This window comes from Gymnoscopelus braueri (genome assembly GCF_963280865.1).
Source record: "Gymnoscopelus braueri genome assembly, chromosome: 4".
Taxonomy (NCBI): Eukaryota; Metazoa; Chordata; class Actinopteri; order Myctophiformes; family Myctophidae; genus Gymnoscopelus; species Gymnoscopelus braueri.
In genome coordinates, this window is record NC_137605.1 from 5,974,797 (window position 1) to 6,001,389 (window position 26,593).

At 41.3% G+C, this 26,593-nt stretch overlaps 1 protein-coding gene across 1 annotated transcript in view; it reads right to left on the reverse strand.

Annotated features, from left to right (window-relative positions):
- Positions 1-5,523: 5,523 nt before the first annotated feature.
- LOC308083928 (uncharacterized protein) overlaps positions 5,524-26,593 on the reverse strand; it is a 68,765-nt gene continuing 47,695 nt past the window's right edge. The window contains exons 14-21 of the mRNA XM_080426349.1: positions 25,796-25,897; positions 22,641-22,745; positions 20,438-20,542; positions 18,423-18,553; positions 14,782-14,925; positions 13,464-13,531; positions 10,353-10,543; positions 5,524-8,156 (exon numbers count right to left, since the gene is read on the reverse strand). Of these exons, the coding sequence (XP_080282475.1) occupies positions 7,141-8,156; positions 10,353-10,543; positions 13,464-13,531; positions 14,782-14,925; positions 18,423-18,553; positions 20,438-20,542; positions 22,641-22,745; positions 25,796-25,897 (1,862 nt within the window). The 3' untranslated portion in view covers positions 5,524-7,140. The remainder of the gene's footprint in view (positions 8,157-10,352; positions 10,544-13,463; positions 13,532-14,781; positions 14,926-18,422; positions 18,554-20,437; positions 20,543-22,640; positions 22,746-25,795; positions 25,898-26,593) is intronic.

Genomic DNA, 26,593 nt, shown 5'->3' on the forward strand with positions numbered 1-26,593 from the left:
AGAACAAAAGTATTGGCATCAACATGAAAAAGTACTCATTAAGCAGAACGTCACGTTTCAAGTTTTCAAATGTATAAAAATAATTTGAAAATAGCAGATCTACAAGCTCACAATGTGTCACATACAGTAGGGACACATTGTGAGATTTGTAGATCGGCTATTTCCAAATTATTTTGGTGCAAAACATAGTCTTCGCCATGCCTTTCGGTCTGACGGAGACAATAATTACACGTAGAAATGGTGACAAGATGATGACACGTGACATGAGAAAGAAGGATGAACATAAAATACCTGCTCTGTACAATATCAGTCACCAGAAGCAGAGACGTGTGTTTTAATGAGTCTCAACGTTCATTAGAAGGATAACATCAGTCACCAGAAGCAGAGACGTGTGTTTTAATCAGCCTAACATTCATTAGAAGGACAATATCAGTCACCAGAAGCAGAGACGTGTGTTTTAATGAGTCTAACATTCATTAGAAGGACAATATCAGTCACTAGAAGCAGAGACGTGTGTTTTAATGAGTCTAACATTCATTAGAAGGACAATATCAGTCACCAGAAGCAGAGACGTGTGTTTTAATGAGTCTAACATTCATTAGAAGGACAATATCAGTCACCAGAAGCAGAGACGCGTGGGTCAGGGGATCTTAGTCTAATCTGAGATTCAAATAGAATAGACTTCTGAAAAGTCTATTTTACTGATTTTCGTTTCAGAACCTAAATAAAAAATGGCTTCATTTTTCAAATAGTCACTTCCAATTGAAGCTCAGATTATAGAAATACTAATCAGAATATCAGAAAAATTGAGCATTTTCCTGATTTTTTGGGAGACAAGAAAAGTTTAAAATTAAGCAATGAAGGTTCTGAAATAGACTTTTCAGAAGTCGATTCCAATTGAAGCTCAGATTATACTAAGATTCGCTGACCCTACTAGGGGGTCGAGATCTTAGTAAAAGTACATTTACTTAAGTACAGTTTTGAGGTATTTGTACTTTACTTGAGTATTTCCAATTTCCAATCATTTTACTTCTACTACACTACATCTCAGAGGCAAATATAATACTTTTACTCCACTACAATTATTTGAAACTTTAGTTACTTTTCAGATATAAATGATGATATTATGAAACATACATTAACCACTTTAGCCCTATTTCATACATAGGCTATTTGAAAATAGCCGATCTACAAGCTCACAACGCGTCGCATCGCGACGCGTTGTGAGCTTGTAGAGTGTAGACCGTCTATTTTCAAACATTTTACTTTTACTTACTTTTGGTACTTTAAGTTCATTTTGATGCCAATACATTTGTACTTTTACTCAAGTAAATGTTTAATTCTGGACCTTTACTTGTAACGGAGTATTTCTATATTGCAGTATTGGTACTTTTACTTAAGTACTTTTTCCACCACTGACAGAGCTGTATATAATTCTGTGTTTGTGCAGTCTGTGATTCAACAAAAACTTTGCATTAATAAACACAAGATCTCAGACATACTGTAGTTAGACTTTTTCATTTTGCATCATACAGTATACGTTATATACAGTATATATATATATATATATATATATATATATATATATATGTAAAAAAAAATACATGTATGCATGTAACAGTTGCATGTTATTGGATGGAAATGTGCAGAATGGCTCCAGGTCGGGGCGTCTGTCCATCAATCACACAAGTCAAATCCAATGTGTTCATTCAACTCAGAGTACGGGTCCATTTGGTTCCATTTGTTACACTCTCTCAGAGTGTTAATATGGCAAAGCATTTCCAAAAATATTTATATCAATTAATTTAAGCCTAGAATCAAGCCATCCAGGGTCCTGGTGAATCATGACCATTTTTCTGTGATTTTATTTTATTTTATTTTATATTTAATGATATGATATACTATATTTAATAAATACCCTTTGTTTTGCCGTTTTCAAAAATGTTTTTTCACAGAATCAAACGTTTTATGGTCATGATTCACCAGGACCCTGGATGGCTTGATTCTAGGCTTAAAATAATTGATATAAATATTTTTGGAAATGTCAATGGGAAAAATGCATTGACTATTTTGAAGTGGAACCAGAAAATGGCCGCCACTGCTATGCCCTATGAACACTCACTATTTGACAGTGCATTGAGCTACAGAGGGCCGACAGTATGCAGGTTCCCACACCAACTAAACCACTGCTTCTCAAAGCTTTTAGCTCCAGACCCAACAAAACATACATTTGATGTGTCCTCGTGACCCAAACTAGTGAAAATACAAGCTCACAACGCTTGTAGATCTGATATTTTCACTACTTCCTAATTTGTATTTAATATTTTACATATGGAATTTGTTTGATTTATTTATATTTTTTATGATGTTTGATTATATTTTTAATTTATGAATTTTCGGAATTGACCCGGAAGTAAAAACGGCTTGTTTACTTCCTGTGGAAAAATGCCAATATCTCCGTATTCTAAGCGTAATATTGTTGTACAGCGACATTCGACCAAACCCCGCCCTGCCGCCCTGCGATTGGCTGAATACAAAAACGAGAAAACAAGGACTCCGCCCCCAGAGGGGACGGTGGGGGCATTTACAGTCTAATACAGACCAAAACCCTAGTATTGCATCTGGTCTTGTGGCGTGCCTCACCAGGCGTTAGACTGCCAACCCTGAGACTCGAGATTGAATCCCGCTGGGGGCACTCTTTTTCCGACAACCGCAGACAACTTTTTTTTGGCTAATAAAGTATAGTTTTGGACCATGACGGAGGCGCGCTGACTCAGCAGACCTTGAGGCCGAGGAGTCGCGCCCGAGCGCCTCCAGGCGCGAGTGCCCGCGCCGACCGGTCCGAGTTATGTACCGATAGGCACAGAATAGTAAATGATGTTGTGGGGACTGCGTTTTCCCCAACTGTCACTCAAAGTGACCACTGGCCAATCACAGCGCGACTTTCCCGGTCTGGGGCGGGTCTTGGCAGAATGTCGGTGCATATCACTATCACGCGTATTCTAACGGTCACAGCTGTGCAAGGGATTACCCCGTGCGTATTGTGGTTCTTCATGTCATAAAATCTGGGCGTTTTGAGAATATTTAAGGGCGTGTTATTTAAATGACGCTCGTTTTCAGACGTGAGATTTATCAAAGCTCCGACCTGATGTACGCTAGGATTAGCTGTATAGGATCCTTTGATAAATGTGACTTTGACGTTGGTGTACGGCCGAATATATGGAAAAATATAAGCCGTTTTTTACGCTCCGTTGATAAATGAGGGCCACTGTGATCTACAAGCTCACTGTGTGATCTACAAGCTCACTGTGTGATCTACAAGCTCACTGTGTGATCTACAAGCTCACTGCGACGCTTGTGACTGTAGCATTTTGTTTGGCTTTAGGCTTACGGTTAAAATGGCAATACAAGAAATGCCATTCATAAAATCACTCTTAAAATGTTGATGTCCTCACGAGTATAGTAACTCAAACCTCTGTGTGAGTGTGTGTGTGTGTGTGTGTGTGTGGTGTGATTGAAAGAAGGCTTTAAACTAGCGACTGGAAGCATAACATCAAGTGTAAAGTTCGGCAAAAAGCCATCCGCTTGAATAGAGCCTATGCTTCTGACACCAGCAGGGGTGAAAATGCGAGATCACAGGCCATTCATATGAACCGTCACTTCCTATATAGCCAAGCTGGATGCTAGCCCCTTGTTCCTGACGCTGACTGCATCACCGTGGTCAGTTAGGATTACTGGTTTACCATCACTCATTCATTATTCACCATCTAGTTCTATGTAGAGCATTGGTTCTCAAAGTGGGGTCCGGGGACCCCCAGGGGTACTTGAGGGGTCCCCAGCTAAATGATGGATAGGAACCAAATGGACCCTTATGGGTCTGTAACTCTGAGAGTGTATAAATGGTTCCATTTGTACACTCTCAGTGTTAGATTAACATTGATTTTACAATATGAATTGGGGTCCCAGAGATATAAATGCCATTAAATGGGGGTCCGTAGCCTAATGCATGTCAAACTGGGGGTTTGACATGCATTAAAATGGTTGAGAATCACTGCTATAGAGCCGTAAAAATCTTCTCTTATGGGGGTCCCTGGCATATCTTTTCAAATGGGGGTCCGCGGGCTAATAAGTGTCAATTTGGGGGTCCTTGACATGAAAAAGTTTGAGAACCACTGATGTAGAGGACTGATAATCATTCACTCATTCATTGACTGATTATTCTAGGGAGTTACTGGTCTGGGAACAGTGTGGGTTGAAGTTTATTTCCCGTCATCGACTGATATTCACCAACAGGAAACAAGGACTCAACTTGGCTCATTTAGAATGTTTATGTTATGTGAAAAGTGTGAAAAGGTCTTTTGCACTTTTTCGTTTAATTTTCTTGTCTCAAAGAGAATGGAAGCAGCATGAACATTTACATCTAGTCACATTATTGGTACAGAAAAAGAAAAAAGATAATCTACTAAATCCAGCAAACATGGCAATATAGCCTATGGACCAACCATAAAAAACAACCATATAAACAAACTTAGTGATAGATGAGCTGGAAATAACAGATAATCAGTGATGAATGAGCTGGAAATAACAGATAATCAAAAAGGCACTTACGAACAAAAAAGGCACATTATAGAGCAGCGGTTTTGCCTGAAACTTGGCACAGAGGAATCACTAATGGAGATACACTTGACCCCCAAATTAAAGAGGAATCTATATTATCCACTGTAAATAGCTGCCTGTGAAACATGTCCTGTGGTATAATGAACTCTGAATCTCAAGGTTTCTTTAACCCATTAAGACCCGATTCTACAAATGCCTTCGCACAAACTTTTTTTGTGCGAAGAATCCCCAAATTGATATATATTTGACAGCGGACCCCCATCTGAACATTTTTCGAAAATGTTCAAAAATAGCAGATGTAAAAGTTTGCAGCACGGCACAAAGTGAAGCACTGTGAGCTTGTATATCTGCCATTATTGAACAGCCAATGCTAAAATCTAAAATGACACTGGTTCCTGGTTTTAATGTGTTAATTGACACTGAAAGCCAGATTAGGTGAAAGCCAAATAGTTAAACCACAGCCCTCCACACTTTATGAACTCAAATTGACATCCATATTGATCTAAACAAATCAAAAATAGACTTGTTTTTCCCTCTGACTCCAGTTGACACAGGCAAGATCTTTGGACAAAAAGGATTGTATAAAATACATTATAGAAAAAAATACTTCCCACACAGTAGTGAAATGCTGAAATCTGTCCCATTTCCCATTCAAGATTTGCATAAATGAACATACCCACAAATACCAATTCCAACATGAGTGAAAAAAAAGTAACACTTCCAGTTGAAAGTATGTCATTTTTATTATATGGCACGGGTCCATTTATTTTCCTGCACCGGTATCTTCTCTGGTAGAAAACTACACTTGTGAGTGGTATTAAAATACACATACTTTGCTTCTCCAATCACCTCCACCAATACACAGCTGTGTTACTTTAACCCATTGATACCTGGAACGCATCTGTGTCACTTTAGATGTCTTTGGCTATTCAAAAATAGCAGATATACAAGCTCATATCGCGGCACCGAGTGCCGCGATATGAGCTTGTAGATATGCTATTTTTGAAAAATCGTGGAAAAAATATTTTGAGGATTTTTTTCAAAAATCTGTTTGGATTTAGAAAACATTTTTAAGAATGGCCTCAGGTCTTAAAGGGTTAAGAGCCACTTGTGACGTCACCCATTTTCAACCGACCGATAGAATTGGTCCTCACTAATAATGCTCATTATAACATGGTAGCATTTCTGTCTAGCCTCGTTCCCAGCCTTTACTCATCTCAGAGGAGAAAAGCCTGGTCACTCATGACCTAGTCTCGCGTAGCCCAGACAACTATTCCACAATCTCTGAATGCTATATAGAGTCTGGAACTACAACTCCCAAAATCCGAGAGAGGAAACTGGCACTTCCGTTCACGAAAATATCTTTTAAAACATCTTTACATTTTACTTTTTAATTTCCATTTCTGCTAAGCAGCAAGCTATGTATACTTAGACGATTTGTATTTATATTAGGATAAACTTGCACGACTGTAAAGACGAAACGGAAATGGAGAGGAGGCTCCACATCCGGTTTATATTCTAATCATGATCAGAGCTTCCGAGTCCCAGACTGTATGACCGGAAACATTTGAAAATTGTGGGAGGCAACAGTCTGGTAACGCGAGACTACTCATGACCTAATTCAGAGTGTCTGTAGGGGTGGGACTTCCGTTGTATGCATTCCCCTCCCAAAAAACGATATTTTTCCGACCAATCAAAACACTCGTTTCATTCACGGTAAACAGATCTGTAAAGCATCAACGTCATTTCCTTGGGCGGTACTTCCGCCAAGTTCCGGTACTTTCCGTTTAGTCGCTCAACCGGCTAGGTCTTGCCCAGCGTGATTTCTGTCCACTCGGTCTGTGTCTCAAGAGGAGGGCTGTGGACAGTTCAGAAACCCGCCTACCAGTGACATCATGGGTAGGCAGGTTTGGTCATTTCGAACAAGATTTCAACGTGTTTGTTTGATTTTGTTTGTATTAATATGAGGGCAATGTCTTCTATTATAGCATGCCAACTTTCCAGGAACAGAAAGCCTGCCGGTTATATTAGCTTGAATTCCCCATTGAGTCATGCCACTGGTAGGCGGCCCTCGTCTGAGACACAGACCTAACAGACAAGAACGGCACTATGTTATGATAAGCATGAGTGAGGACAAACTATATGAAGATTGGTTTAAAATACGTGAAGTGGTCCTTTAACCACTTAAACCCGGCATCCGTATTGTGGGGAATGCTTTCGCAGGAAAATAGCGCGACGCTTTGAAAGCTTGTCGATCGGCTATATTCAGCGAAGGTTTTCCCCACAATAACAGAAGACGTAAAATACACTAGTATAGAGAGCCCTGACGGACTCAGGCTCAACCACATGGGGTTAAAGTGAGCTCATTCTCATGCAGCTTAACGTTTTTAGTTTTTCTTCCTTGGCTCAGTGGAAACGTTTTTAGTTTTTCTTCCTTGGCTCAGTGGAAACGTTTTTAGTTTTTCTTCCTTGGCTCAGTGGAAACGTTTTTAGTTTTTCTTCCTTGGCTCAGTGGAAACGTTTTTAGTTTTTCTTCCTTGGCTCAGTGTGGACCCACTGGTGTCGTCTGTAATTGTACATCTGACTAAAACTCTTATCACACTGGTCACAATGGAAAGGCTTTTCTCCAGTGTGGACAAGCTGGTGTTTTTTCAGAGTTTTGAAGTCAAGGAAACTCTTGTCACACAGTGTGCATGGGAAAGACTTGGGTCTGGTGTGGGCAAGCTGATGTTTCTGAAGATCACGCGAGTGACTGAAACCCTTGCCACACAGCTTACAGCCGAAGAGTCTTTCTTCAGTGTGGAGGAGACGCTGGTGTCGTTTCAGACTATACATCTTACTGAAGCCCTGGTCACACAGCTGACAGTGGAATTGTCGTTCTTCGGCGTGGACACGCTGGTGTCTGTTCAAGGTATCCAACCGATTGAAGCTCTTGTCACACTGCGTACAATAGAAAGGTTTTGCTCCAGTGTGGAGAGACTGGTGTCTCTTTAGATCACTGGAGAAGGTGAAACTTTTGTCACACTGTTTGCAGCAGAAATGCTTTTCTCCGGCGTGGACTCGTTGATGTTTCTGTAGGTCAATCAACTGACTGAACCCCTTGGCACACTGTTCGCAGAGGAAAGGTCTTTCTCCAGAGTGGACAAGCAAGTGCCTCTTCAGGTTACTTGACAGACCGAAACTCTTGTCACAGTGATTGCAGACGTATACGGGTTCCTTTCCCGTGCAGGTCACCTGGTGCTTCTCCAGGTTCTTCAAGTGGCTGTAACTCTTGTCACAGTGATTGCAGACGTGGGGTTTATTTCCCCAGCGAGTCGCCTGAGGCGTCTTCGGTTCTCCTTGCTGAGGTAAAGTCTTGGTAAACTGCTTACTGGAAGACGCGTCTCCTTGTTCTTGTTGGGCTGCAGAGCTGCTGATTTGGCAGTGGAGGTCGTAGTGGCTCCTCTTCATGTGCTTGCGGAGGAAGTCCTGAGATGTGAAAGCATACGGACACTCTGCACAGGAGAAGACCTGAGTCTTCGGAGACTGGGACTTCACTCCTGAGAGAGAGAGAGAGAGAGAGAGAAGAGGGGGATGTAACACTGAATTTGGCAGCTTTCTGGATCACCTCAAACCTCTTACTGCCACACCAATTTTCTGTTGCATGTATCGAAGTCAAAGAGAGCTCAAATAACACACATACGGTATATAAAAACGCACAAATCTGACATTCCCATACATGACACTTATGACACTCTGTCTGAGTGCCTGCCTGTAGTGAAGTTATGAATTAAATAACATCACATTATGTACCATATATCATGATTTTAAGGCTACAAAACTCTCACTTTTCTAAGTTTAAAAACAGTTTAAAACATTGCAAAGTGCTGTAAACATTGATCTCTGCATTAGCTTTAAGGAAAATCACTGGCACCGCCTCAAGGACCCACTGGTGTAAAAGCCAGGACGTTGACACAGGTTTCCTAGCAACAACAGAACATTGAAACCATAGTCTAGCGCCGTCATTGGTAGTCAGTTGAGTGATAAGTTGTGCTGGTCGTAAATAGTGCCTAAATAAAGTGACTGGTACGTATTTTCGATAAGCACAATCTAACGTGCGATTCATCAAACGTTGTGTACTGCCTTCCTTTGGGTGCATCGCGGCTGTAGCTCATTTTTACCTGACAGTCACGAGCGCGCTCCCGTGTAGATCATCCACGCCCCATTAAACACCATAAAAGGCAACCGGGAACTCTGACGTGAGACCATAAACGTCATCACGCTTCAAAATGGACAGATTTACAATCCAACAACGTGTCGGTACGCACCGCCTTGACAACTTGTAGATCAGCTTATTTTGGCAAGCGAGTCCCTCACGCGATTGATCCACTGAACGTTAATAAAGTAATGGTGTGTAATGAGAATAAGTTAATTTAAGATAATTTATTAAGTTCAACCTCACGACCAAAGGCTTCAAAGCTTGGCAAGGACATTATATAAGCTCTTTCTACTTAACAATTGCTCACTCACCTTTGCTGAGGTAAAAAGATGATGCAGATATCCGATATTTTTCTATCAGAGCTTTAATTTATTGATTACTGAGGGGATTCTGTCCTTTGGATGAACATATCCTCCACTGTCCTACACGGCAAGATTTACTGTATCCGTACTGTATCCTCATCAGATGGTAGGACTGCTGCGTTCATGTGATCACTGATGTGGTCAATAGGCTATTATAAGCGTGACATTGGAGTTGGCATGAAACTTAAAGCCCAATAGGCGAAACAGTGGCCACACTTGCAGAAACGGCAAACACGCCGAGGGACCTAATAATTCAGCTCTAAATGCGTCAACTGAAAATAAATAACAAGCGGTTGAATTTGCATCATGTCCTATCGATGATACGCATAGAAGCAATAGATCGTTGACATCTTTTTTTCTGTTCAGAAATGATGGGCACATAAATATTTAGAATAAAGCATTCTAAAAGACATACGCAAGCTTTGATCCCATGCAAGTCAGCCTCTGAGCAGACTTGAGAAAGAGCGGACCATAAAATTAACCGACAGAAAGAGAATAATGAATCAGACTCGTAACGTGGGAAGTTGCGAAAATTCCTTTACGTTCAAAATATGGGCATAAACAGCTTAGTGAATCGGGCCCAATGGGCCTCATTCAAAAAGAACAGATCTACAAGCAGATCGTGACAGATACATACACTACGCATCGTGACACGTTGTTAGCTTGTAGATCTGGCGTTTTTGAGTACGAGCTCATCTTTTGTGAGAGTTAAATTTAAATATTGCTCTCATGTGTAAATGAGTACATATTTTTTCCAAAGTTCGAGCAGTGTGGAGAGGCCTTTAATAAAAAATTCAAAAAAATGAAATATCATTAGAATTATTAGAAAAGAAAATCTCTTTTAACGGCCATAGCCCCGGCAATATGTCAAGGTGTCCATGAGCAAAAAACTTAACAACCCCCCCCCACCCCCCCTACATCACTTGAGAAGCTGAATTTCCACCGTGGGATGAAAAATGTCTAATTATTACTATTAATATCAAATAAAATGTAAAAAAAAACTAGTCAGCTACTGGCTGACTAGTCAACACATTCTCACACCCAGGTCGTACAAACACCACGTCTGCCTTGTTTTAAATGTTTTGGGAGTGACAATGTGTAGGACTAGTTGACTGGTCGGCCTCATATGGACTAGATCACTAGATAAATCAACAGTCAGACAGATAGATAGATACCTTTAGCAGAGCTCTTTTTGTCCCAGAGCTTATCAAAGACGATTCCCAGTTCTTTCGCGTATTCATCTCCGTACCAGACCAGCAGTTCCTCTCCTCTGGCCACAGGACGACAGCAACGGTACACCACGCCTCCTCGATACTGAACCGCTACCAGGTTCTGTTCTTCCAAATTACGAGCGCAGTTCACATATCTGACACATGCACACACACGCACACACACACACACACACACACACGCACACGCACACGCACACGCACACGCACAGTTTGTTTTTTAACCCATTAAGACCTGGAACTGTGTCATTTTTAGATTTGAGCTAAAAAGCATTATTTTACACTTTGGGCTATTCAAAAATAGCAGATATACAAGCTTGTAGATCTGCTATTTTAGAAAAATTGTGAAAATGTGTGCAAATCTTTGAATATATATATTTTTAAAGCGAACATTTTTAACTCAAATCTTTGGTTCTGGGGGGGGTCCCTAACAAAATATTTTGATGGGGGTCCGTGGCCAAATACATATCATTTTGGGGGTCCTTGACATGAAAAAGTTTGAGAACCACTGATATAGAAACATACGTTTTTCAGAATACTGTTGGGATTTAGGAGACATGTAGAATCGGCCTCAGGTCTTAATGGGTTAATAAAATATGCACAAATGGCACGCTGCATAATTATGTGAAATCCAATCTACAGTAGCACAGCTAATCATCACCGTCAGGCTTTTTTTGTATTGATATTTGTATTTTTTTCCCATAAATGAATACCCTATTTTAGGCTTTGTCAAGGATTCCATTCGACAACGACCATGTCTCATGCACCCTCATCAGGATGTGATGTCACTTCCAACACTTTACAACAGCGCTCTCAGTATAGACCAGGGGTCTTCAACAGGGGGTCCTCAGAGCTACTACAGGGGGTCCGCCAAATCTTTGTGTGATAGTAGGATTTCGTTTTTTTACATTAACCACTTGAACCCTAGAATAATTTTTCTGAGGGGAACATTAGCCGAAAATAGCCGATCTACAAGCTCTCAACGCCTCGCACTGCGAGGCGTTGAGAGCTTGTAGATCGGCTATTTTTGGCAAAGAGGCTATAGGTGTAGAGGGAAAAAAGAGCAGACTAAGTAAAAAAAAAAACTTTAATCTGAAACACAATGTTATACAATATAGAGTAGGGGGTCCCTGCTTCATCTCTCTCTCAGCTAGGGGGTCCTTGGGCTGAAAACGTTGAAGACCCCTGGTACAGACAGTACAAACTGTATATCACCTCCTAACTCCACTTCAGCTGTATTTGGGTAAAGTGATGATAATATAAGGACACATTCAAGTATCTGACATTATATACAGTCACCTACTTTGATGAGGCAGTATTGTGTTGTTCTAAAAACATGTTTGTTTTTTTTCATTTCCTGAAAAGTAAATATTTTGGACATAGCTGGGTTCTGCCCGACAGCAGATATACATTATACATAATGTATATATAAATAATGTATAAAGCATCAGTTCAGTGTTGACAGTCCAGCTGCTCTGGGTCGGGTTTGAAAATGAGACTAAGCATTGTGTTCAGATTTTGTGTGGCTCTAATATATATTTATACGTAGCCAGACTATATCACTGTGTGGATATGAGTCTGGTGCAGGGGTGCACATAACTGGTGCGCAGGTGCGCATGCGCACCCAAAATAAATAATGCGCACCACATCAGACGACGCAAGGCGCTTTTGCGTACCAACAGCTGGGACAGGAATTTCCAAGCTTTTATTTTTTAGCAAAACTAAAAAATAAAAGCCTGGAGATCGAGGCTAGGAATTTACTTCCTGAAGCCACACTCACACAATCACGCTAAAGCACGTGTCGGCCCCATGTACAGCCATAGGCGCAGGGGGACGCATGCTGTGATTGTGTGAGCCTCGCATCCTGACACACAGACAGGCTGCGACTCGCAGCCCGCTGCGCGCAGCGGCTGTTAGAGGCACTCGTCACCGATGATGAACGTACCGTAATGGTGCAAAATATGCCGTGAACGTCCCAAATTTGGCGGATAAAAGCAGCGCAGCACAGGGCACCAACCTTGGGGGGTTCCCCAAACGGCGTGAGTGAGAAAAAAACGGCGAAAATCGGCGGAATTTGGAAGCAGAGCGTCCTTTTTTTCTCGCGCTAAACCCCCCCCCCCCCCCCCCGTTGACAAAACGGAACGGGACCATTTATTTGGTGCGCACCAAGTCACATCTCCAGGTGCTCTTCTGAGTACTAGACCTAAAAAGTTATGTGCACCCCTGGTCTGGTGCCTCTATCTCTATCATCTATGAGGACGTTTTTTTTCCAAAAGGGGCGGCATCAAAACAAGGGCTCTGGACGCAATTGGTTAGACCTACGACCAACTACCAATTACAGTCTCCCATATTCGAATACTGGGCCCTGATTGGTCACCCCAGACTTCGGGAGCAGGAAATGGATTCACAACGGAGCGGTGCCAGACCCATGTCGCCGAGGGCAATTTTTTTTTTTGCACTGGCAGATTCGTCCGGTCCCAGGCTATAAATATGGTACATATGTATTATGTAAATACTTTCCTATACATGATTTAAAAACATGCTCTACATGAGTATATGTAAATACTTTCCTATACATGATTTAACCCATTAAGACCTGAGGCGATTCTCAAAAAAAAATCTAAATCCTTTTTTTAAAGTTTTTTGAAAAAAATAAAAAATAAAAAATGTTTTAAGATTTTTCAAAAATAGCAGATCTACAAGTTCATAGCGCGGCACTCGGTGCCGCGCTATGAGCTTGTATATCTGCTATTTTTGAATAGCCAAATAAATCTTAAAGTGACACAGATGCGTTCCAGGTATTAATGGGTTAAAAACATGCTCTACATGAGTATATGTAAATACTTTCCTATACATGATTTAAAAACATGCTCTACATGAGTATATGTAAATACTTTCCTATACATGATTTAAAAACATGCCCTACATGAGTATATGTAAATACTTTCCCATACATGATTTAAAAACATGCCCTACATGAGTATATGTAAATACTTTCCTATACATGATTTAAAAACACGCTCTACGTGAGTTTATAACCATAGAATTATGCCCCACCTCATCCAGTTGGACTGAGTCTCGTCTTTACCATCAATGTAGTCGTAACACTTTGTCCTCTTGTGGATCTAAAGAAAGGAAAACAAAGACTGTTATCTTACTTACAAAAGTTTCTCTATATTAACCTACAGTACATACAGCATATATGACATTAAAAAACTATATAATCTATCTACCATAAAGATATACAGTTTCATTATATATATCTGAAAAAATAAATGAATATGCATTTAGTTTCCATTCTAGTTTTTAGCTCCACTAGCAGCAAGGCTCAAAGGATGGCCAAACAGTAAATCTATATGTCAGGATTGTAACCCTTACTCTAGCACATTGGTTCTCAAAGTGGGGTCCGGGGACCCCCAGGGGTACTTGAGGGGGTTCCAGGGGGACCCCAGCTAAATGATGGATAGGAACCAAATGGACCCTTATGGGTCTGTAACTCTGAGAAATGGAACCAAATGGACCCTACCGGGTCCATTTGGTTCCATTTGTACAGACTCTGAGTTAAATTAACATTGATTTTACAATATGAATTGGGGTCCCAGAGATAGAAATGCCATTAAATGGGGGTCCGCGAGCTAATAAGTGTCAATTTGGGGGTCCTTGACATGAAAAAGTTTGAGAACCACTGCTCTAGCGCCACCCTCAGGCCACGTCAATTCTGTGCACAAGGTATGTCATAATCTAATAGCTTCCGACTGGAGACATCGAAATCGAAGATAGCTGCTACAACAGCGGCGAGAACGGCCGCTAACAAACCCGCCTACACCCACTCCGTTATAAACCAATGAAATCACTGCCCCAATATGAAGGACCACCCTATAGACTTTGGATTGGCTCTGATTTCTATTTAAACTCTCTTAATTGGTTCCACCCAGTTTTAGCAACAAAAGCTGGCAGTTTGTTCTCAGGCTCTAGTCGAGAGAAGCGTTTAGGTCAACATTTCCAGTTGGGTGCAAGGAACAACACAGCCTCTAGGGGCAGTTGTTCTCTTTTTTTTATTTTATTTCAAGGACCCCCAGTTTGGTATGCATTAGGATACCCATAACTCTTAGTGTACAAATGGAACCAAATAGACCCACCATAAGGGTCCATTTGGTTCCATTTGTACACTCTCAGAGTTACAGAGCTGTAAGGACCAACTATAGGTTCCTAACTATCAACACTTTAGCTGGGGACCCCCTGGAACTGCTTCAAGGACCTCACTTTGAGAACCACTGCTCTAGGGGCTGCTAGTAGAACTTTTAGTCTTGTTCATATGGTCTTACTGTCAGACCATCACACACACACACACACACACACACACACACACACTCACCACCCAGGAGTATCCGCTCTCTACAGCTTCCTCTCTGTCTGTTTTCACTCCTTCATATGGACCAAAGTGGATCCCAGCAGGAAGCTCAGTGTCTCCACAGTAGAACACTCCTAGACCTGCTTTTGGAATGCGTGACCCTTTGATCTGCGCGCGCACGCACACACACGCACACACACACACACAGAGATATTAACCCATTGAGACCTGAAGCCGATTCTACATGTCTCCTAAATCTCAACAGTTTTCTGAAAAACGTATGTTTCTGTATCAGTGGTGCTCAATCCTTTTCATGTCAAGGACCCCCAAAATGATATGTATTTGGCCGCGGACCCCCATCAAAATATATTGTTCCAGGGACCCCCAGAAGCAAAGATTTGAGTAAAAAATGTTCGCTTTAAAAATATATATATTCACAGATTTGCACACATTTTCACGATTTTTCAAAAATAGCAGCTTGTATATCTGCTATTTTTGAATAGCCCAAAGTGTAAAATAATGCTTTTTTAGCTCAAATCTAAAAATGACACAGTTCCAGGTCTTAATGGGTTAAGATATTGTTACATGTAATGTGAAGTTATTATATGTGTAAGGTATATATCGTCATGTTCAAAACCGTTACTTTTCAGGAAATGTAAAAAAAAAAAAAAACTGTGTTGCAACTACTTTTGTGGGGCACTGTAGCATGACGAAGTATAGGGCATTCATTTATGAAAAAGCATAATAGTTGAAATGTAGAGATACAAGGTTTCTGCCTGACGGCAAACGATATGTATCAGGGCTCGGAATTGCGACCGTTTTGGTACCGAATTTTGTATCTGTGCGACCTAACGATATAATTAGGAGCACCTGTGCCACCGCAAATAATTGCCGTGGTGCGACCAAAACGACCCGAGTGCAGTGGTGGAAAGTAACTAAGTACATTTACTTAAGTACAATTTTGAGGTATTTGTACTTTACTTGAGTATTTCCAATTTCCAATACTTTTACTTCTACTTCTACAATCTCAGAGGCAAATATTGTACTTTTACTCCACTACATTTACTTGAAAACTTTAGATACTAGTTACTTTTCAGATATAAATTATGATATAATGAAACATACATTAACCACTTTAAACCTATTTTATACCTAGGCTATTTGAAAATAGCCGATCTACAAGCTCACAACGCGTCGCATCGCGACGCGTTGTGAGCTTGTAGATCTGCTATTTTCAAACATTTTAGTACTTTTACTTTTGGTACTTTAAGTACATTTTGATGCCAATACTTTTGTACTTTTACTCATGTACATTTTGAATTCTGCACTTTTACTTGTAACAGAGTATTTTTATATCGCAGTATTGGTACTTTGGTAGAATTTGAGTACTTTTTCCACCACTGCCCGAGTGAACCGAGACGGGCGCTCCCTGCCATCCAACTTGCGTTCCCCTCTCTGAGCTGCGCCAGCTCTTGGTGCTAGTCTAATAGCACGTGTAGTTAGTTACTCATTGACACAACGGTGCGGGACGTCGCTGAGCACTGCATCGCTGACATTCCAGAAGCGCTTTGCCATTTCACAGCGTGTCGGAAAGTACATTATTTCAAGCGTTTAAAGGGTTATTTCACTTTCAAAAAAACTTTTGGTCATTTTATCGTCTACTCAGGCTTTTGTGAGCCCCCTGCCCTCCTAATACGCGAGGGGGCCGTGTTTTTTCGCTAACTTTTTTTCATGTATTTAAAAAAAAAAAAAGAAAAATGAAAAAAATTTGAAAATTAAAAAATTAAATAAAATAAATGAAAAAAGCAATCGAAAAAACACGGCCCCCTCACGTATTAGGAGGGCAGGGTGAGTTAGCAGAACCAAGGACGGGTGTTTTTGATGAATCTAACAGGTTAAAAATGGAGTTTGAAGTTATAATGGGTTTGTACAGGAAGGGGGCGTGTCTGATAAAATGATTATCAAATATCTAAATACTAAATAAAGTAACTTAAAAACGGTCTGGGGGCTCACAAAAGACTGAGTAGACGATAAAATGACCAAAAGTTGTTTTGAAAGTGAAATATACCTTTAAGTTCAGAAACGATTTCGAGCCGCGAGCCGGCTAAGGACAGAAAGAAAGGGTCTCTGTCTCGTTGTTGAAAGAGAAGGAGGCGGCCCTGAGCGCGTGTGTGTGCGTGTGTGTGTGTGTGTGTGTGTGTGTGTGTGTGTGTGTGTGTGTGTGTGTGTGTGTGTGTGTGTGTGTGTGTGTGTGTGTCTATGTTAGAGCTAGACAGAGATCTAGTCATAGGAACAGACAGCCGGTGGTACATTTCGGCAAATTAGTTTTCAAACTGTTGTAACTATTCAGAATCAATGTGTAGCCTATTGACAAATCAAATGTGTATGACAACACAAAGAAACCTGATCAATGTGCTCATTAGAAGTGAGTAGGCTTAGCTATAGCCTACGCACTATGGCCAATGTAATGACCAATAGGCCTAACATGTTATATTTACATTGCAATTATTTTATAACTTAGACATTTGAATTATATTATCCAAATAGGCTATGGAGGTGAACCAAAAAAAAACAACTGATGATGCGATTGGCCGGAATCAGCGTAGAGCAGGGGTCTTCAACAAGGGGTCCGGGACCCCTAGGGGGTCCTCAGAGTTACTACAGGGGGGGCCGCCAAATCTTTGTGTGATAGGAACCTTTTTTCCTTCTTTTTTTACATCAACACATTGAGTGCCAAAAACGGCTATATATATTTTTTTTTGTTCCACAAGGGGCGCTCGAACGCAATTTAGGAATCATCCTAGGACCCTGTAAAATGGAATGGACGGATGTGAATCCAGTCCAAAAAACGTCACTTCCGTCCCCTCCAATGATAGGATCTGGAGAAAAAAGGTCAATATCTCCATACTTTTTTACAGTGGTGAAAACAAGCCATTTTCTACGTGGGATCACTCTGCAATGGTGGATCGCGGTAGAAATATTATTGTTCCAGTTGGTAGACAGGACCCTCGACCATCGCGCACGCAGCCTTTGTTTACATCCAGGTTCTCGTGGAGGCTTCTACAGCTCTAAAAACATCGGCGTAAAGAAGCGCTGGCACTGGATGTACCCAGTTTTAAAAAACATCTGGCACTTGATGTGTTAACTCTTTGACTGCCGTCGACGCGTTATCGAGTCAATTGCTAGTTTGTCCACTTGGCCGTCGACGCGTTAGACGCGCGTTTGTAATTATTGTTATTTTAGAGAAGATCACGGTCTAATCTTGAATCCGAAGGGAGCAGTAAAACTGTAGCACAAACGGATACGGAAATAGTGGATTTAACGTCATTCCGTTCCCGTCGACTCCATGTCTGTAGTTTATTTTTCTTTCACCTGTAGCTCTGTTCTTTTTCTTTTGTCAATTTTTCCGACGGCCTGTAGCGAAGGGGACACTAGCTCCGGGTGCTTTTGCATCCGGAGCAATAGTCAGAGACTCCTGCTCCGGAAACACACAGTGAATTGATCGATAAATATGGATCTAAACTTTTATGACAACTAAAAACATCGCTCGAAAAATCGGAGTGGGTGAGTGCATTATGAAAATACTCTGGCAGTCAAAGAGTAAATGTTTTAGTTGCTAGTACAAAAGCAAATTTTGAGCCCCGTGTATGTATATCGTTTTTTACCTCAAATCCAGCAGGCAGGGTCTTCCTGGCTCTGCCAGTCTCTCCTAAAGCTACTTTAGGGCCCGCCCTGAACACGGGAAGTCCGTGTTTCTCGCATTGAATTAAGAAGAACTGTTTACACGGTTGACAGTCTGCGGACACACACACACACACACACACACACACACACACACACACACACACACAAACACACACGTGTTAAATGTCTTCAACTACAGAGTGACATGGGATGAAGAGATGAGACACAAATACAGAAAAAAGGACAGCAAAGCCCCATTCATTACAATTTAGACATTTAGCAGAGACTGTCTAAATCAAGAGCGATTTACAGAAAGCAGGGTAAACACGAGGTATTTACATCAAATGCATAGAAATAGCAATCTAGGATCATAGGTAAACCAAGAACCTATCATCATCAGTCTAAACAGTATAATCTCAAAAAAGTCTGTACATTGAAACTATACAAACTATAGGATGCCAAGTCAACAAATGAACCTGGCATCTGTCTAGCCAACATGCTATTTAAATTACATTTTAACCTTTGCATAAGCCTGCAAGGTTATCAAGGCTATAGGGCAAGTGCTACGGGCTGAGGTGGAGTCTGAAGAGGTGAGTCTTCAGATTATGGCGGAAGATTGTAAGTGAGTCTGTGGTTCTAGCTGCAATGGGGAGTTTGTTCCACAGTTTGGGAGCCAGAAGGGAGAAGAGTCTGGGATGCGTGGAGCGTTGTCCCGGATGTTTTAGCGAAGGTTCAATTATTACAAACGTTTTGTACTCTGTGCGGGCAGTAACTGGGAGCCAATGGAGGGAGCGGAGAAGAGGGGAGACATGTGCAAATTTTGTCTGGTTGAAGACCAAGCGTGCTGCGGCATTCTGGATCATTTGGAGGGGCTTAAGTGCACATGCCGGGAGGCCAGTAAGGAGCGAGTTACAGTAGTCAAGGTTTGATATGGCTGATGTCTGGATAAGGAGCTGGGCTGACTGCTGGGTGAGGAAGGGTCTGATCCTTCGAATGTTATAGAGTTTAAAGGTTTCATGACGTTCAGTTTTACCACACATTAAAAGTCTTTGTCATGGTCCTTCAAACGTGTATAGAAAGTTCTAACAAAAAAGTCCACTCCATTGATCCATGGCAGGTGTTGTTCTCTCACATTTCTAAAGCCTTTTCAACTGCAATGAAAAAAGAAATCTTTGCCTGCGGGTGTCGCTGGTGAGGGATTTTGCCTGTCAATCATCGCCTCTGCTCCCCCCCCCCCAAAGGAAAGGATAGGGGAGGGGCAAGGAGGAGAGTGGGCGGAATTAATCGGCTGTGACCTCACTGCCGAAGGGCCAAGCTCAGATTACTTTTCAGCCTAATTATTCAGAAAACCCCAGACCACAGAAAATCCACTGAATGTTCAAAGTTCAGATTTTTTGGGTGTAATTGAGGTCATAAAACCCCCCAAAAAACATAAAAGATAAAAAAAAAGTGAAAATGAATGTCATAGAACCTTTAAACCTACAGGATCGAGTGACCGCTGTGATGTGGCTCTTGAATGAGAGCTGACTGTCCAGGACAACACCAAGGCTCTTGGCCGTTGGAACCGAAGTCACCAGGGCGTTGTCTATGGAAATAGTGAGATTCATATTTCGTTGCACAACGATGTTGTCCGCATCGGAAATAGCTGACCTGCCATTTTTGGCACAGAGTATAAATTAGGCATGAGAGAGACAGAAGATGAAAAAGATTGATTTGAACAGACAGAGAGATTAAAGGGATACTTCACTTTAGGGCCGGGGAAACATTTAAAAAATATATTAAAAATAAATGAAAAAAGTTATGGAAAATTCATGGCCCCCTCACGCATTAGTAGGACACTCTAATGCGTGAGGGGGCCATGAATTTTCCATAACTTTTTTCATTTATTTTTAATATATTTTTTAAATGTTTCCCCGGCCCGAAAGTGAAGTATCCCTTTAATGTAAGCAGAGACAGAGAGATTGATAGAATGAGAGAATAGAGTGATGTAGCTTACAGAAATACTGTTCCTCTGCTGGCACATACATCGTCAGAACAACTCTGGGTTGTTCTATGAGCTTTCTGTCGCTGGAGCCCACTGCTATTGATTCTGTACGACCACCTGAAACACACACACACACACACACACACACACACACACACACACACACACACACACTTCAACTACAGAGGGACGTGGAAGGAAAGGATGACACAAATACATAAAAAGACAGAGTAAAGCCCCATTCATTACAATTTAGGCATTTAGCAGACACTCTTAATCCAGAGCGGTTTACAGTAAGCAAGGTAAACACAAGGTAATACATCAAATGCATAGAAATAAGCAATCTAGGATCAAGATCCGGCGGTATTCACCTGGTATTCACCTGGTATTCCTAAACTTAACCTCAGTAAACTATGCCTAAACCTAACCTTATTCCTAAACTTAACCTTGGTAAAACGGTGCCAAAACCTAACCTTATTCCTAAACTTAACCTCAGTAAACTATGCCTAAACCTAACCTTATTCCTAAACTTAACCTTGGTAAAACGGTGCCAAAACCTAACCTTATTTCTAAACTTAACCTCAGTAAAACTATGCATAAACCTAAACTTATTTCTAACCTTATCTCCTCAGTAAAACAAATACAAGAATACAAGAACAGCTGGTCCGCGAAAAAAAATGGGGGCCGAGCGTGTTTTGGGGCGAGTCTTCCAGCTACCATAACAAACAGGCTTACGTTACACAGTCTTAACCCAGTTTGGGCGGGAACCCCTTATTTGTAACTATACCTTTCAAGACTGGGGTTCCTGTTGCCATGTACAGTATGTAGCGACATAAATTATTTTGTAATGTTTGAATACATATTTGATGTTTTTCACAAAACTTAGGTCAGGGTTTAGAAGGCGTTTTTAGAATGGGCGTCAGGTCTGAATGGGTTAAACAGGCTTGCATAGCCAACTCTGTGCAACTACCAACCCAACACTATACAAACATCTAAATCACCCAATAAGAAATACATCAACACATTCACTGCCAGGTACTATGCAGGGGCTTTCTAATGCTGGCAGGTAGCTTCTGCCAGCATTTTTAAGCAATTCTGACTAATTTTTCAAGAACCTCAAGAATATTCATCTCCAGGTATGATCAACCCCCCTGATGGTTGCTAATCACGGAGGAATTCACTGTGCTTCTGTGAAGAAGAAAGAAATGTCATCGTGACCTCCCGTTCTCTTGTTATACCCAGTTGAAAATATCATGTTTCGCCAAAAATACACAGTAAAACACAGGAGCCGAGATACAGGATTTTAAAAGGTTTCATGACGTTCAGTTTAACCACACATTAAAAGTCTTCGTCATAGTCCTTCAAATGTGTATAGAAAGTTTTTACAAAAAAATCCACTCAAAAAAATCCCCCCAAAGGAAAGGATAGGGGAGGGGAGGGGCGAGGAGGAGAGTGGGCGGGATTAATCGGCTGTGACCTCACTGCCGAAGGGCCAAGCTCAGATTACTTTTCAGCCTAATTATTCAGAAAACCGCAGACCACAGAAAATCCACTGAATGTTCAAAGTTCAGATTTTTTGGGTGTAATTGAGGTCATAAAACCCCCAAAAAAACATAAAAAATGATCACACCCAGTGTGAAGTGGGCGGTGTGGTCACAGTGGTCATCACAGTGATGGAAGAAGTGATGGAAGAAAAGTAATATTGTGGACCATCCATTGTACACCCCTAACTTAGGACTATGCACTTAAAAAAAACCCATAAATGTGTTTTTTTTAAGTGCATAGTCCTATTTATAGGGCTATGCACATGTGTCATGTTTCACTAGCCAATCACAGTCCTGAATAGACTGTGATTGGCCAATCACGGTGCAGGGTTAGGGGGGTACACTGGTGGCCAATCACAGCGCAGGATTGGGGGGTGCAAATATCCAAACCTCACATATAGGGGCGGTTTCACCGCCCAAAAATAAAAAAAAGTGAAAATGAATGTCATAGAACCTTTAAAGTAAAAAGTTAACCAGGAAGTGAATGGAGCAGTAAATCTTTGGATCACGTTATCTTGGGTTCTGGATGTCCCCCCCCCAAAAAATAATAATAATAAAAAAAAAAAAAACAGCCTGCGGCATGCTGGGAAGTTTCCCCCAGCCAGTAACAGCCCGGGACCCTACCACAGCGCCCACATGAAGAGATCCACTGTCCCCAGTAACCCACTCACCCAACTCAAAGTCCTGGAAGTACTGGGGTAATCGTCTCTGTCTCTTGGTGCTGGTTGGTGCTGGAGAACTCATCTCCACCTGCAGGCTGGAATCCACACACTGGTCTGGGATGAGGGAATAGAATAAAGACTTTGACGTTGGTCACACACACAGTGCTGATGCCAGGTTTTTCCATGTACTGTAGTGCACCGGGTGACCAGACATTCTGGCTTGGCATTAACTTTGTTTTCCTTTTTTTTGGGGGGGGGGGGGAATGACGGAGATATCCATCAATGGCGGTGAACGGGTGGATTTTAAATGACGGAGATGTCCGTCAATGGCAGTGAATGTGTTAAAAACAAACAACATATATAGTCAGACATAAAAAATAAAATACAGAATAAAACTACATTGGTGCTAATAGGCTGCTACATATTGGCATTAGTTTGCTTTGCAGTGCTTTAACTTACATATTCTTTGCCAGGAAAACCTACTGGTTCACCTTCTCTGGCTTAAAGGGCAAGACCACTTTGGTAGAGGTTTGGGTTGTGTAGTTACCTTGCCATGATGTAACTCCAAAGGTGGGCAAGAAATAAAAAATAATGTTCCATTGTTTAGAAATTGATAATTCAAAATATGCTCCTCATTGACTTACATTGTACGGTCAAACAGCTCTCAAAGTCACTCTTTTAGCACATAAACGAATACAAACAAAGTTGATTCAGACAATATAGAACATCACCAAACCCAGTACTGTTTGTTTTTTTAATAAAAATGATAACTTTCTGTTGATTTTGCTATTTTTATTAAGAAGAAAACCCGGACTGGATCCGCGGATCCGGATCTTCAAATAGTAAAATCAACGGGAAGTTGACATTTTTATAAATAAAAAAAAACAGTACTGGGTTTGGTGATGTTCTATATAGTCAGAATCAGCTTTGTTTGTGTTCGTTTACATGACTTTGAGAGCTGTTTTACCGCACAATGTAAGTCAATGAGGAGCATATTTTGAATTATCAATTTCTAAACAATCGAACAATTATTTTTGATTTCTAGTCCACCTTTAGAGTTACATCGTGGCAAGGTAACTACACAACCCAAACCTCTACCAAAGTGGTCTTGCCCTTTAAGAAATGGTGTAACTATATTCCCCACGGTACTGAACAGCCTCTAGGATGCGCAACTTGTTGCAGATATGCATTCTTTCTCCTTCCCCCCCACTCTCATCACGTGATACGCTGTGGCTCTGTGCCCTGCATGCGACCTGCCTGCCTGCACTCTCTAACTCGTTGAAGCAGCGAGCAGGAGGAGACGGAGAAGTTTGTGCTCTCCAATATCCGACTAAATATTGATAACAACCGTAGTAATTTACAAGAACGTGCATGAATGCCACACAAAAAAATTACTTTTATTAAAAAAAACAAGAAAAAAAAGTTTTAAAAATAATAATTTAAACCCAAACGGTGCTATCGGTGTGCAAGTAACGTACTCGGTGGTGTGCCCGCACACCGGTAACACCGGGCACCGTGACATCCCTAATTTCAACCTTTGCATAAGCCTGCAAGGTCGTCAAGGCTATAGGGCCAGTGCTACGGCAAGTGCTACGGGCTAAGGTGGCGTCTGAAGAGGTGAGTCTTCAGATTACGGCGGGAAAGATTTTGAGTGAGTTTGAGGTTCTAGCTGCAATGGGGAATTCGTTCCACGGTTTGGGAGCCAGAGGGGAGAAGAGTCTGGGACGCGTGGAGCGTTGTCCCGGATGTTTTAGCGAAGGTTCTGACAGCTTCCCTGTGTTAGCTGATCTGAGTGAGCGGGAGGGGTTGTAGGGTTGGATCAGGCTTTGAAGATATGGGGGTGTAACTGGTAGCCAATGGAGGGAGCGGAGAAGTAGGGAGACATGTGACATTTTTGGCTGGTTGAATACCAAGCGTGCTGCAGCATTCTGGATCATTTAGAGCAGGGGGTTTCCAACGTTTTCAGGCCAAGGACCCCCTAGCTGAGAGAGAGATTGATTGATTGAAATTTTTATTAGGCAAAAGAATGTAAAACAACACAGTTACATTTATAATGCTTTTGTCTAAAAGGTCCGGCCAAAAAAGTCCTTGCGGACTTGTTTCCGTTGGGGTCCTTGAATTAATTTCATAGACATATATAGTAGCAACCAAACAGTTCAAAAATCAACATGAAAATACAGATAATACAGAAAAAATACCACTATGTACAAAAAAGCATGAAAAAATAAAAAAAATATATGTACAAAAAAAGGGGGGGAAGCATGGAAAAATAAAAAAAATATATACAAAAAAAGCATGAGGAAATACAAAATATGTACAAAAAAGAGGAGGGGGGGGTCGTCTGTCTACAGGGAAACTGGTACTAGCTCCTCTTTCGGCCTCCAGTAAGATGAGTTTTTAGGGCTGTTTTGAATGAGCCCAGCGAACTGCATTTTTTGAGGGATGGGGTTAGACTATTCCATTCCTTGGTGGCTGTGCTATAGAAGGAGAATTTGCCCATGTTTGTTTTATGGGTGGGTGGTACCAGATTGTTGTTTACGCTCCCTCTAGTTTCGTGGCTGTGGGTGTCACTAACTTTTTCGAGGTATTTATACAGATATGCGGGTATAGGGGGCATTTCGGGCAAATCTGCATTTACAATTTTGAAGACCAGACCCATTTTAGTTGTTTAACCCTGTCTTCCAGCCTGAGCCAGCCTAGGCTGGCAAAGTGAGTGGGAGAGAGGTGGGTCATGGGCCCCAGTCCGAGAAGTAGTCGGATCAGTTTGTTTTGGGAGGTTTGAAGCTTAGTCTTCAGTGACACTGAGGTGTTGGAGTACCAAGATGAAGCAGGGACCCCCTCTATATTGTATAAAATTGCATTTCAGATTAAACTTTTTTTTTTGTTTACTTGGTCTGCTCCTTTTTCCCTCTACACCTAATACCTCTTTGATAAAAATAGCCGATCTACAAGCTCACAACGCCTCGCAGCGCGAGGCGTTGTGAGCTTGTAGATCTGCTATTTTCGGCTAAAGTTCTCCTCAGAAAAAGGATGCTAGGGTTCAAGTGGTTAAGGTAAAAAATATATATATATCACACAAAGATTTGGCGGACCCCCTGTAGTAACTCTGAGGACCCCGGACCCCCTGTTGAAGACCCCTGCAGACAGACATGTTGACAACTTACTGAAGTGTGGATGGTCTTCGGGTTCCTCCTCCTTCACAGAAAAACCCCTGGCTGGGTCCGGAGAGTTCATCCTCACCTGCAGTCTGGACTCCACACACTGGTCTGGAATGGAGGAATAGAAACCCCCCCAGGGGAGTTCAGGATGAATCGAGATGAGAAACTCCACAATAACAGGACAATAAGGGAGGAGTAACTTGGCTAATAACTTAGAATCACAATCAGAATTAGGGGTGGGACGATATGGGTACCTCACGATACGATATATATCACGATATTAGGCCCACGATAACAATATATATCGCGATATTCGCCGATGTTCGATATATTGCGATATCACGATATTCGATATATATTGCAAGAAATTTCACCAACGATATATCACGATATCTGAAAATATCGATATATTGCGATATCACGATATATTGCATGAAAATTCACCAACGATATATCACGATAGTCCTTGTATTCAATTCATAAACACATAAAATAGCACCAAACGGTTCAAAATCATCATTACACAAATACAGAGTAGGAAAAACAACGTATCACAAACTTTAAAAACAATAATAATAATAATATCGATATTTTTTGGCAGCATATCGATTATTTATCGCGGGAGAAAGTATCGCGATATATCGATATATCGATATATCGTCCCACCCCTAATCAGAATCATCTTTTATTGTCACATCGCAGGTTTACAAGAAGTGGGCGAAATTACATAAGAGTTTTTGTGCAAGCTCCATTGTCTGCTTGTTTTGTTCTTAGTAAAAAAAAGAGAGGGGGGGGGGGGCAAGC